General features: G+C 30.4%; 1 protein-coding gene across 1 annotated transcript; it reads left to right on the forward strand.

Moving 5' to 3' along the window:
- The first annotated feature begins 10,151 nt into the window (after nt 1-10,151).
- LOC108339601 (isocitrate lyase 2) lies at nt 10,152-12,717 on the forward strand. Its single transcript, XM_017576756.2, has 3 exons — nt 10,152-10,359; nt 10,582-12,184; nt 12,363-12,717. The coding sequence occupies exons 1-3, from the start codon at nt 10,330-10,332 to the stop codon at nt 12,455-12,457; spliced, it is 1,728 nt and encodes a 575-aa protein (XP_017432245.1). The 5' UTR covers nt 10,152-10,329; the 3' UTR covers nt 12,458-12,717.
- Nucleotides 12,718-13,797: the final 1,080 nt, after the last annotated feature.

The raw sequence follows: 13,797 nt of genomic DNA on the forward strand, positions 1-13,797 counted from the left end.
TCTATGATTCAGATATTTTCATGCCAATATAGGTTTCCAAAAATACTTCTTATTTGTCCTTTATAAGGTGACAACAACAAATTATTTTTCTCATATTTGGGTGTATACATCTAACCACAAACAACAGCTTTGCCCAATGCTGCATATTTTTGGATTATGAAACTCTATTAAATATTAATTTTTAACAAAAATTAACTATCATAAAGAGAATATATATATATATATATAAATACTCTAGCTTTAGGTTCAGGGGCAAAAACTTGTTTACTTGCTAGTCCCACATCGGGTAAATATGAAACATATGGCTTCCAGTTCCACGAAGATTTCTGCGGGTTATGGGCATGGTTGAGCGCATTTAGGAATGATCTAGATTACAACATTATAATCGATTCTCTCCAAATGATTGTAATCTTTACAAAATGTTAAATGATACGATGTTTTCGATTTTCGATGAATATTTTTATTTTATTTAAGGTCTCTGAATAAACTAATCAAAGTTTGCATTTGCAATTGATAAAAAAATGCATTTATTAAAAGAGTGAAATTATTAATAATTATTAATGTACTGAATAACGGGAGTGAAATTATTTTAAACAAAATTTTCAATAATTATTATCCTTAATCTGTAGAAAATTAAAGTGCAATTATTTTAATTCGAAAGAGTAACTCTGTAGTCAGTATAATACATGTGTGGTAATTGGATTTTGAGAAGGAAAGGGCATGCTTTCTATTTTTAAATTAAACAAATGTAATATTTATAAAATTTAAAAGTTGACCTACTAAATTAATATGTTTATTTATTATTTAAAAATATCAAACTAAATAATATTTATTAATAATAAACATATTATTCACTTAGTCCCGTTATCATTACTTAAATAAAATAAATAACAATTCTTGAATATATAAACACACATAGTTAAAATAAAAGAAAAAATATATGCAACTATTATATTTGTTCAATAGACCATATATCAATTATATATGTGTGAAGACACTATCTTTACAATTACAAAACAACATACACACGCAACAATTATTATATAAATTTTGTAGAAAATAAGTAAAACACAGGAAGAAGAAATTATTGAATTATGTTTTTAAAACCTTTTGTATATATTGTATGATGATACATGATTAGACGGTAGTTTTACAATTAATAGGCTAAGAACTTTAAAAAACTTACTTTGTAATTAGTTTAAAATCAATAAAATAAGGAAAGAATGGTTGAATAGTATTTTTATACTAGTTTGTATGATAATATAAATTACATTCAATTTGACCAACGGGTAAGTTTCACTTGACAACTATACTATTTCAAAAAGTACAAAGCATTATTTTGGATTATAGTCATTTCTAACAAAACCTATACAAGTATTTACTCATGGCTAACACTAGCAAGTATTCTTTGATGTTTAACTACTCCTAGTATTTTTTTAGATTATAGTCACTTTTGCCTTATCAAATTATAGTCACTCTTAGCTAATTCCATTGAATATTATTTTAACAACAAACCACTCTTATGCTTTGATATACTTCAACACTTAATAAAAATCATAACTTTGATTAACAAATTTCATCTAATATTTTCTTATTTTCATATAATAGGATGATGTACTACACATCTCATCGAAAATACCAATGACTAATCACCCGTTCACTGGATGGTAGGAAGCCTCCACTAGTTCCTAGTGCCAATGCTTTTATCTATATGACTTTGATTTATTAGTAGAACTTAAATATACATAAAATATCTTAACTTAATATTCATACTATCCATCATCTACTAGGAATTACTTCTCTTTAACTTCTAACTTTTTATATCGTACTTCAACAATTTATTTCAATTTATAATATGTCATCATAAAATCATTTTAACATAATTCATATTTCATCTGAGTCTCAACTTTTACTCAATCTGTGTTTATTTTAGTTAATATGTGTTTACAATGATTGAAAGGCGTGAAAAGTGGATGTTTGTAGTTATTGATTTTTGTCGAAATACGAGCGAGGAAAGTGAAAGTTGTCCATTTCACTAATACTCTCAAAGAAGAGATGAAACAAAGAAAAAGGCAGGTGGTGCCTTGCATTTCTATTGCCCTTATTTACCATTAAGATATATAATAAAACAATAATAATTAAAAATCATAATTTTTATATATATAATGTAATATAATATAATAAAACAATACTAACTAAAAATAATAATGTATAAATTACATTATAATAATAATAATAATTTTATTTAAACTAAGCACTAACTCACAATTTATTCCAACTTAATTTTTACCAATCACATTTTATTTCAATATAATTTCATCAATTTTATTTTTTTATTTTAAATAATATCACATTTTATTTTAACATAATTTACACTAATTATATTTTATTTTAAATTATTTTTATATCTGAAGATAAGATAGTAATAATTTAATTTTATCAATTAAAATATTTTTTTTATTATATCAAACTCATCACATCATTGAACAATTTTCATAATCTTTCCTCTTATTTTCTTTCATTTATTATCATTTTTTTTAATTCAAACAATTTCACTTTTACTCATCTTTTCTCTCAAATTCACTTACCCAAATTCATCTTTACAAATAAATACGAACAATAGGTATAACTTATTTAAACGATTTTGCTATATAAAGTATCCTTTCAAAACCATTTAAAAGTGAAATTATTTTTTTCTTTTAGAAATTGTGCTGAAAAAAAAACATTCTATTTCTACTTATCCTATATAGTTTTTTTTTCTCTCTCTCTACTCTCACACTCTAATTCGCATAAATATTAGTTTTCTAACTGCAAATGTCTCGCTTCCTAAAAAATTGTACTCCTTGAAAAAGACAATAAGATGAAGATTTTTAGAAATTCTCTAAGGAAGCAAATTCTAATAAACAAACACGTAACTACGTATTTAAGTGATAAATACTTAGCTTTTCTCAGCTACGCGTGTGGTTAATTGTATACAACATACCGACAAAACAAAAGAAAAAAAAAAAAAACAGAACTTGAAAGCCAAATAAGAAATTGTTTATCCAAAAAAAAAAAAATTAGATAAATAATAATAGAATTACTTTAGTTTTTACATAATATTATTAACTTAAAATACAGTTATCATTTTTGGTTAATTTTAATTTTTATATTCTAATACTCCAAAAATCAGGTGGATGATAGACAGGATAGTAAAACACGAATAATATTCCCTCATCACATCACTTATTAGATAGAATTTTGTTTTGTCCTTGTTGATACATATCCACAGATTATTTAGAATAAAAACAAACAAAATTATGAATATATTAGTGCCGAAAGTAAATTATTAATTCATTTAAATTTTTTAAAGATAAATAATTTATTATTGTAGATATATATGCGGCTATAGGTGTCTTGTTAGGTATCTTCACCAACCCATTCTATATTTTGAAATGGCACGTGCACAATCTTGATCCTCTTAAAAGAAAAGGAAAAAATAATGTAATTATTTGTGAATAATATGACAATGCATAATCCATTGGTTTACTAGTTAGATATTTTTAAAAGAAATAAATGTCGTAAATGAAACTCACAAGAAATCCTCATATATCAATGTCTAGGACCACTCTGATTGCTATATTTGCAGAATTATAGTTTCCATTCTCTTCTACCCACTAAGCATATTGTCATCTTTATATGTTGCTTGTCCCAATAAGAAAACACATAGTTGGTCATATATATCACTCATTACTTCCATTCAACTATAACAATCCCATACTACTTTTGCCTCTTTTGCATTCAACAAATCCAAAATCTTACAAACCATTTCACAAACTCTTACCTTTTCGTCATACAAAATTTTAATTTTCTCCCAAAGTTTGAAGATGAAAGATTACTTTTTCATATTTGATTATTTGAGTTTAAATCACAAGATGATAAAATATGTTGAAAATATTGATTTCTTCCTTAATTTTTTTTTTTAAATTTAATAATTTTAAAATTTGTTATATATATATATAGTACATTTAATTGTTTAAATATTTTGAAACTGTTCATTTGATAAATTAATATCTTGATTTAATAAATTAAAATAATTATTATGTTTATAAGTTCGATTAGTTTATCATAATTGATATCTAAAATTTAAATTATAAGTATTATTAATTTAAATTATAATATTATTATATATTTACATCTAAGATGATAAAATATTCAAAAATTAACTTTTAAAACTCTTTTTTATTTTACTTTTTATCTATCAAATTTTAGTAGGTCAGAATGAGTCAACCAACTAATCAACTTTACCATTCATATTAAATATAAATTTATTTATAATATATTATACCTGTGTTTCGCCATGTAAATGTCTTTGACACATTATTTAAATATAATTTTGTTGGAAAATACTTTTTAGTATTGTATTTTTCATAATGTTTTCTGTATAAAAATTTAGGGATCTGATTTTTTTTTGTTTTTAAATTGAAACAAAGTTATATATTTAACAGTATACATAATCTTTTCTTAAACAAAAAGACAGTGTGCTAATTAATGCATTACTACAATATCATTAATCCTAACTATGTCAGTATACAACTAATAATATTACTAATCATTTGCCTACACTGTGAATATTAGAGGAAAAATGAATAACACAGACTTGGTACATAAAACTAAACCCTATGGTTAATGAAAATTTAATGTAGAAAGAAATATTAACTCTTTTCTTCTATAACTCTTTTCGTGTGATGAAGGTAAGAGAAGAATTCCACTAGACAGAATCTTGCAAAAAGAAAGTTATTCCATTAGACTATATATATGCACATTACTCTTGTTAAATAGTTTAATATTATACATAATTAAAATGTTCATTAAACTAAAAGTGAAAACACTTGGTTATAAAAAATATAAACATTTTTAAAATATTATTATAATAACTAATAACTAATAACTTTTAGTTATTTATTAAATTCATATTTCTCAACCACCATTATTTTTGGATATAATAATTCCTATTTTACGAAACACATGTTCATCGAATCTTCTAAAGAAGTTCAGTGATACAAACTTCTATTAGATCTATCTCTCTGTGTCAGTTATTCCTCGTACTCGTACTCTTTCATATTAATCTGGTCCTTAATTTAAGATATATTTTAAAAGAAATTTGTTACCCCTTTTATGAAACATTTTGTTACTTTTACAGAGACTTAAGGTTTTTTTATTGTTTATTAAATACTATATACGTGTTTCTATTAATAAATAAATTCATTAACAATACAAATAATTTTAAAATTTTGGTACTTTAATGGTGATTATAAGAGTATATGCTATTACTATAAATTGGAATTCATGAGATTTGGTATAAGGTCTAATGTTTATGGAAGTTTTATATAACGTTTCATGAACTTGATGTAAAATTATTTATAGATAATGATATTTAAAAGGAATCACATTTGGGTGATTGAAAATGTTAAACCACATTTATAAGAAATGACAAGTGAGTGATTCTACACTACAAGAATGATTGAGATTACCGACGGTCATAATTCGTCGGTAATGTATAAAATTCATCGGTAATTAGCATTTACCGACGGCTTACCGACGGCCAAAATACCGTCGATAAAAACGTTGTCGGTAAACTTTATCGACGGATTTTTGGCCGTCGGTAATTACCGAAGGCTTTTGGCCGTCGGTAATTACCGAAGGCTTTTGGCCGTTGGTAAAGCCTTCGGTAATTACCGAAGGATCAGGCCTTCGGTAAATCCGTCGGTAAATGTCGCGACCTGGTTCATCTTCTTCCTCTTCCTTCGTCGCTGTGTAATTTTTTTTTTCATTTCCACGAACTTCGCCACCAAAACGGCATCACGCTTCCAGCAAGCTTTGAAGAGGCAACCTTGGTCCAACAAGTTTGGAGATCGGGCTGGACACGCTGGCAACAAGGAGGGTGCACACGGAAGTTGAGCTTGCAAGGAGAATCCAGTAGCTTGATTGCAGGTCTAGCTTGACGGTCCAGAAGAGGGCAGCGTATCCAGCAAAAACCCACGTACGTACAACCTTCACGTTTCCAGCGTCCAGCGTTGGGAGTGTCCAGCAACACTTGGAAGCACTTCACGGGCTGAAGGGGATTGAATGGAAGGGGGTGCATCAATTAGAAGAGGGGAGCATCCTTGGAGAATTGCACGTCCACAAGAAGTGATCCAGCAGGCTGCACGTCCAAGAATGCTACGGTCCAGCAGAGCAAGGGGCTTCCGCGGAGAAGGAGAGGCACGTATTGGGTTGCCATGTCCAGCGGTGGTGGAGAGAACGGTGTAGAGAGAAATGAGAGGAGAAATGTGTTTGCCACATATATTGGCACTAGATGCGAAGCTGGTTTCGAAAAATTCTGATTTTTTACCGACGGTCAGAGGCCTTCGGTAAATCAGTCGGTAATGTCGTCCAGCGAAATAATGGGCGGGAAAAATCCCGCTCTTTTTACCGACGGCCAAAAGCCTTCGTAAATCCGTCGGTAATGTCATCCGCGAAATAATGGGCGGGAAAAATCCCGCTCTTTTTACCGACGGCCCAAAGCCTTCGGTAAATTCGTCGGTAATGCGCATGTCACTTACCGACGGTCGAAAGCCTTCGGTAAATCCGTCGGTAATGCACATAAAAACACCGTCGGTAATTCCGTCGAAAATTAAGATATATCGACGGATATTAATCCGTCGGTAAAAATTCGTCGGTAATATTAATATTTTTTGTAGTGCTATATTATGATTACTCATGGATGATTCTATATTATGATCACACATAGGTAATTGATGTTAAATCAAGTTTTATGTGAATTGATTATAATTATCAAGGATTAATGCGTTTATTAGTATAGTACAAGTATTAAATTACATTCTAAGTTCTGCTTATAACCCTATTCTCATGGATGAAGATATCTGTTGGGCGATACAATACAATTAGCAAGTGTATCAAATCGTTTCAAGTAATATAAAATGGTAAGATCAAGTATCATTTTTCCAAGAGACTCGTAATACTAAAGAATTGTGCGATTAACAACTCATCTAGACTCAAGAACATAACATCAATTTACAAAAAAGTGCAGAAAGATAAATTTACACATAATTACATGGTTGGACTTTGGTATTGAAGGCACATAGATATGACATAAACGAGAAATGATATTGTTAAGGTTAGTTTTTACCTATTTCACTCTATGCTTACCCAATTTCATCTCCTTTCCATCAATTATCTAAAGTCAATCCACAAATTTACTCAATCCCCAATTTCTTGGACAATCTAACAAGGAAACCCACATTAAAGAGCTAGGATTTTAAGACAACAAGTAAATCATCTTCCAATGAACTACAAGGACCCTTGTTTCAGTTCTAGATCATGCAAAAATATGTTTCCATACCTATGAATAACAAATCAAGTAATGAAATATTCCTATTACATGCAAGCTTTAAGATTGGAAACAAGAATACTAGTAATTGATAGCAAAGACATATATATATATATATATATATATATATATATATATATATATATATATATATATATATATATATTCAAATCAATCATTCATTACACAAGAATTCATAGGCTAGAACAATCCCTAACAAGATGAATCTGGTTCTCCACTTTCATAGAGAACCTTAGAGCTTACAAACATGGTGGGTGGAAGAAGGAGACCCAAGGAGGAGAAAAAGATGTTTCCACATGTCCCAAGCGACCTCCATGAGCTCCTGAAGTGGTATCGTGCCTCCACACCTTCGTCCATGGCTCTAGCAACATTTCCCCTTCCAAAACTATCTCTTTTCTTCGTTTTCGGGCCATTTAATAAGTTCTGGAAAAGGTCAACTCGTTGGAGCGAGTCTTGAAATTCGCTGGAGTGAAAGTCAACGCATGAACAATACCAGTTAACAGATGAATAGTGTTGATCAACCGATGAATAGTGTCGATCAACGGATGAATAGTGCACAGTGAAATTTTTAAGGATTTTTTTTAATCTTTTCTAATCTTATTCATCTGCAAAATAAATACACAAAGACAATTAAACTAATCTATGAACAAAAAAACACAATTTTTACATCTATCCATGAAATTATTACACAAACACATGAAAAAGAGATTAAAATAAGTGTGAATATAAGGTAAATATCACACTTATCAATGTCATGTGGTGAAATTCAATGAACATTTTTGTTAACAATGTAAGTTTTTGAGAGAAGTCTTAATTTCTCCTAAAGTTTTGAAATCTAATTTGTGAGAATTTAGGTTATCAATTGGATCAAAGTAAAATCTGACCTGATAACCAGTCAACTAAACATAGACAAATGTTAGCCTTTTGATGTTTAGTATTAAGTGCAATATTAAGGAAGTTGTGTTAATAAATATGAAGAACAATGAAACGAATATTGTTGGTAGATTTTATGTTTTGAATGAACATGTATTGTTGTACATTCATTTAGTTTAGTTAGCTTACACTTATGTGTTGATATGCTGTCTTCTACTTTAAAAACAAACCATTAGTGATTAGACCAAATGTTATTCTTTTGATGCTAGAATTCGATGCAATATTAAGAAAGTTATCTAATTAAATATAAATTGCAGTGTATTAATGAAATAAATTGATGTTATGTTTCGAATAAAATGTGTTGTTGTATATTCATTTAATTTAGTTAACTTACATTTATGTATTTGTTGTGTTGTCCTCCATTCGAATATCATACTTTTTTTAATAAACACCAAAGATATAGAGAAACAAAGTATTTACATTTTGAGATGCTTTGAAAATTTTTTCTTTAATCTTAAAGTAACATATTCTAAGCATGACTTATAATTTTTTAAATATTTATTTGAGATTCTACACAATTCTTCCGCTTCTCCTTTATTAGAATAAAATATAGTTGAATATTGTATATAATATCTATAATATTTCCCAATATTTTATTTTAATACCCTTCTTTAGAAAAAAAGAAATTCCCATTTTAATCTTTCAAATATATATGTAATTTGCTAAAAAATTCACATTAGTTTAACCTTCTAATCTTAAAAGCGAAATTAATTTAGTTTTTTTTTTCAATCAATTAACGATATTATTTTTCTGTTAATATTGTGTAAGGACAATCGTGAGAAAACAAAAACAAAAAGACAAATCATAAAACTGCGTCAAGTTTTCTTGTGTGATTTTCATGACGGTATTGTGACTGTAGGAACCTTGCGTAGAAGTCAAAACCATGTTGTGACTATGATAAATGCTGAAGTTGCACGAAATGTATGTCTTTTATTGTCTTCACATAGATAATTAGTTGCTTTTATGTGAACCTCTTATAATTTGGGTGACTTTATAATGTAAAAATTATTTTCAACTATGTACTTTAATTTTGATATATCAGATGTTAATCGCTTACTAATAATTAAAGCACAAATCTCACTCTTTTTATGTGATTATTCATTAAAAAATAATTTGTAAGATCAAACTCTTTAAAACAGAATCGATGTTGTGATTGACGTGATACTAAATAAAAAATGACGGTTTTTTTTATAAGAATAGACAAATTTATCTCTTGTTTTAAAAAAATTACAAATATAGACAAGTTTTACCGGACTTCATGTGAAGAAGTTATACATCCAACTTTAGTTTTGTCATATTTGAAAAGTTAAAGTTATGTGCTTTTTAGACAACTTCAACACATTATAATCTATTATGAGAACTAGTAATTAATTAAGTATTGTTGGAATTGTACGAGGATAAACAACTTAAGGATGAAGTCGCCTGAAGGTAAATGACTTCAAAGGTGAAGTCACGTGCAGATAAACGAATTCAGCAATACGTAATCGATTATTAGTTTTCGTAATCGATTATAACGCATAAAAGTCATTTAGGAATGTGCGACTTCAATCTTTTAATATAATAAAATTGAAATCAACTAGAGAATGTATGACTTTTTCATATGAATTGTGTGAGCGAACTTGCTTATTTTTGTAATTTTTTTAAAATTTGTTTATTTTAGTACTACAGAAGGGAGATCTATCTATTTTCTTACAAAAACCCTAAGATGACAAATATGAGCGTTAGTAAAGTGCCACCACCATACGTGCTTGCAAATGCAGCTTTCAAGAGTCACGTTTCCGAATTTTGGAAGTAAGAGAATAACAAAAGACATTAGATATGATCAGATAAAATTTCTGGGTTTTTGTTTGTTTCTCTTTTCCGTAGTCTCATCTAAGTTACCATTCTTTCAAGGACTTCGTCTAGATAGTGACCCTGTTGCTGTATAAATTGAGGACCTTTTTCATGAGCTTCTCAAAGTTGTTCAAGTCATAACATTTACCGAAAAAGAAAGAGTTCTGACCATGGCTTCATCACTCTTTATTCCTTCATCCGTAAGTTCAATAATTCCCTGCACTTTTGCTCTGCTTTGCTTTCATTTGTGTGCAAAAACTAGTTTAATGCAAACTAATTGAACTTTTCTTCGACCGGTAAAACCAACCACAGCATAATTGTTGTTATGGTAAACTTATTTCGGATTGAAAAAATTTATGTAATACATGTTTTGCTATCTCAGCATACTTGAGTAAATGCTGATGCAAATTATACATGAACAGATAGTGGAAGAAGAAGCCAGGTTTGAAGCCGAAGTGGCAGAGGTGCAAGCATGGTGGAACTCTGATAGGTTCAAGCTAACCAAAAGGCCATACTCAGCTAGAGATGTGGTGTCCCTGAGAGGAAACCTCAGACAAAGCTATGGCTCGGGTGAGATGGCCAAAAAGCTATGGCGCATTCTGAAGAACCACCAAGCCAATGGCACAGCTTCAAGGACTTTTGGTGCACTTGACCCTGTTCAGGTCACTCAGATGGCGAAGCACTTGGACACCATCTATGTCTCAGGATGGCAGTGTTCAGCCACTCACACCACCACCAATGAGCCAGGCCCTGACCTTGCCGATTACCCTTATGACACTGTCCCCAACAAGGTTGAGCATCTCTTCTTCGCTCAGCAATACCATGACAGGAAACAAAAAGAGGAGAGAATGAACATGAGCAGGGAAGAGAGGGCAAGAACCCCTTATGTTGATTACTTGAGACCCATCATAGCTGATGGTGACACAGGTTTTGGTGGCACCACAGCAACTGTGAAGCTTTGCAAGCTCTTTGTGGAGAGAGGTGCTGCTGGCATCCACATTGAGGACCAGTCTTCTGTGACAAAAAAGTGTGGCCACATGGCAGGGAAAGTTCTGGTTGCCATCAGTGAACACATCAATAGGCTAGTGGCAGCAAGGCTTCAGTTTGATGTTATGGGGGTGGAAACTGTGCTGGTGGCCAGAACAGATGCAGAAGCTGCTAATTTGATTCAATCTAACATTGACACTAGGGACCACCAATTTATCTTGGGTGTGACCAACCCAAACCTGAGGGGAAAGAGCTTGGCAGCTCTTATGGCAGAAGACATGGCTGCTGGGAAAAGTGGAGCAGAACTTCAGGCTTTGGAGGATGAGTGGCTGTCAAAGGCAGAGTTGAAGACTCTGTCAGAAGCAGTTGTGGAAGCAATAGAGAGACAGAACATTGGAGAGGAAGAGAAGAGAAGGAAGTTGAATGAGTGGAAGCAGCATTCAAGTTATGAAAGGTGTCTTTCCAATGAAGAAGGTAGGGAGATAGCAGAGAGGTTAGGAGTGAGGAAGCTGTTTTGGGACTGGGACTTGCCTAGGACTAGAGAAGGGTTTTACAGGTTCAAAGGGTCTGTAACAGCATCAGTTGTGAGAGGTTGGGCTTTTGCTCCACATGCTGATGTGATATGGATGGAAACTGCAAGCCCCAATGTGGGTGAGTGCATAGAGTTTTCTGAGGGGGTTAGATCAAAGCACCCTGAGATGATGCTAGGCTACAACCTCTCTCCATCTTTCAATTGGGATGCTTCTGGCATGAGTGATGAGCAAATGAGAGACTTCATTCCCAAGATTGCAAAGTTGGGGTATGTGTGGCAGTTCATCACAGTTGGAGGTCTGCATTCTAATGCACTCATAACTTCAACATTTTCAAGAGACTTTGCCAAGAGGGGCATGCTGGCTTATGTTGAGAGGATTCAGAGAGAGGAGAGGAACAATGGAGTTGACACTCTTGCTCACCAGAAATGGGCTGGTGCTAACTACTATGACAGATACCTCAAGACTGTCCAAGGAGGTGTGGCTTCAACTGCTGCAATGGGAAAAGGCAAGTCATTCACTCTCACACACTAAGTTAGTGTCACTAACAATACACCATGCTTTCATTTCTTTAAGTTTTCATGATTGCATCAACAAAGTACTGTGTTTTTCACTGTCATTAGAAAGATTTTTAATCAGTTAGCATACTAAGATGTTTCCCTTTTTTCCCTATGATGTTTCTGTAGGAGTAACCGAAGAGCAGTTTAAAGAGTCATGGACTAGGCCAGGAGCTGTTGACATTGATGGAGGCACTATTGTGGTTGCTAAGGCCAGAATGTGAAAGTGCTACTTCTGCTTAACTATACTCTGAGGGTCAATTTCGGGCAAATTCACCAATTTTTCTGTTGGATTGGAACACATCTCCTTAACATTGAATCAATATTCTGCTATTTTTCTATGCATAACTTGTTATATTTCTTACTTGTTCAGGCTCTTTGGTGAGCAGAGAGAACAAGGAAAATTTGTTTGTGTTTTGTGTTTTGTGTTTTGTTTTACTCTTACTGTTAAACATGATTTAGTTAGTGTGTATTTGGACATGCATTTGTGGATTAGGAGCACAAAGAAAATTTACGTTTGCATTACCATTATTTTTTCTGAAATTTTAAGGTATACTATTAATTAAAACAAATGCTCCATTTATTACGATCAAACACAAAGTATTATCAACATCTGGCCCTATGGAACTGATTTTCAGATTTTTAAATCAACTTTTAAATTTGAATATTGTAAATAAAAATAATGTGGTTTAGAGAAAATATGTAAATAAAAATGTTCAGTTTCAATTAAGATTAATAATAAATACATCACACCAATAAACACTGTGAAAAAAAAAATATTATAAGTGTTAAAAGATTAAAAAAAAAACCTGAAATGCACGTGTAATGCAATAACTAAGAACTTTGTTTAACTTTTCCAAAAATGCTAGAAATGATATAGCCTTTATAATCAATTTTTAAGAGAAGAAATCATATATGAAGTTTAGTATGGTAGAAATGGCAAGTGGATGAGTTATGGATGAAAAAAATATTCATTACTGTGGATGGTCCGAGATCAAATTTGTATATTTAATAAACTTGTTTAAAAGTATCAGATGAAAATTTTCTAATTCTGTTTTAGTTTATATAGTTTATGTTTTTTTTTACTTATGTTTTAAAAATAATTGTGACTTTATTTTTTATTTTTTAATATCCATAAATATTTGTGGTAAGATACAAATTATATATATATATATATATATATATATATATATATATATATATATATATATATAAAATAAGTGTTGTAAAATTAAGCTTTTAAAAAAATACATAGAATATTATTATAAAAGGAAACATGAAACTCTTATATTATCTGGAAGATGTTATTCCTTTCTTATATATTAATCGCACATTATCAAAACCAATTATACTTGTTATACTTTAAACACTTTTGATCTATAAGTTTCTACTAAGATAATTTAATACATCTTGACAATTTTTTTTAAATCTATATTAAATATATCTCATCACTGATTTTATTGCTCCATTTTAATTTTTTTTTATTTACATAAATTTTCTATTATATTAGAATAGTTCTTTTTGCTCAAAGTCTACACCTAATAATAGAATAATAATTTATTCA

Source organism: Vigna angularis, chromosome 5, assembly GCF_016808095.1.
Source record: "Vigna angularis cultivar LongXiaoDou No.4 chromosome 5, ASM1680809v1, whole genome shotgun sequence".
In the NCBI taxonomy this organism is placed as follows: Eukaryota; Viridiplantae; Streptophyta; class Magnoliopsida; order Fabales; family Fabaceae; genus Vigna; species Vigna angularis.

Bases quoted from the DNA above. Each gene is read 5' to 3' on its own strand.
- LOC108339601 (XM_017576756.2), top strand. From the start codon at position 10,330: ATGGCTTCATCACTCTTTATTCCTTCATCC. The intron at 10,360-10,581 runs GTAAGTTCAATA...ATACATGAACAG, and splicing joins CACTCTTTATTCCTTCATCC to ATAGTGGAAGAAGAAGCCAG. The intron at 12,185-12,362 runs GCAAGTCATTCA...ATGTTTCTGTAG, and splicing joins AACTGCTGCAATGGGAAAAG to GAGTAACCGAAGAGCAGTTT.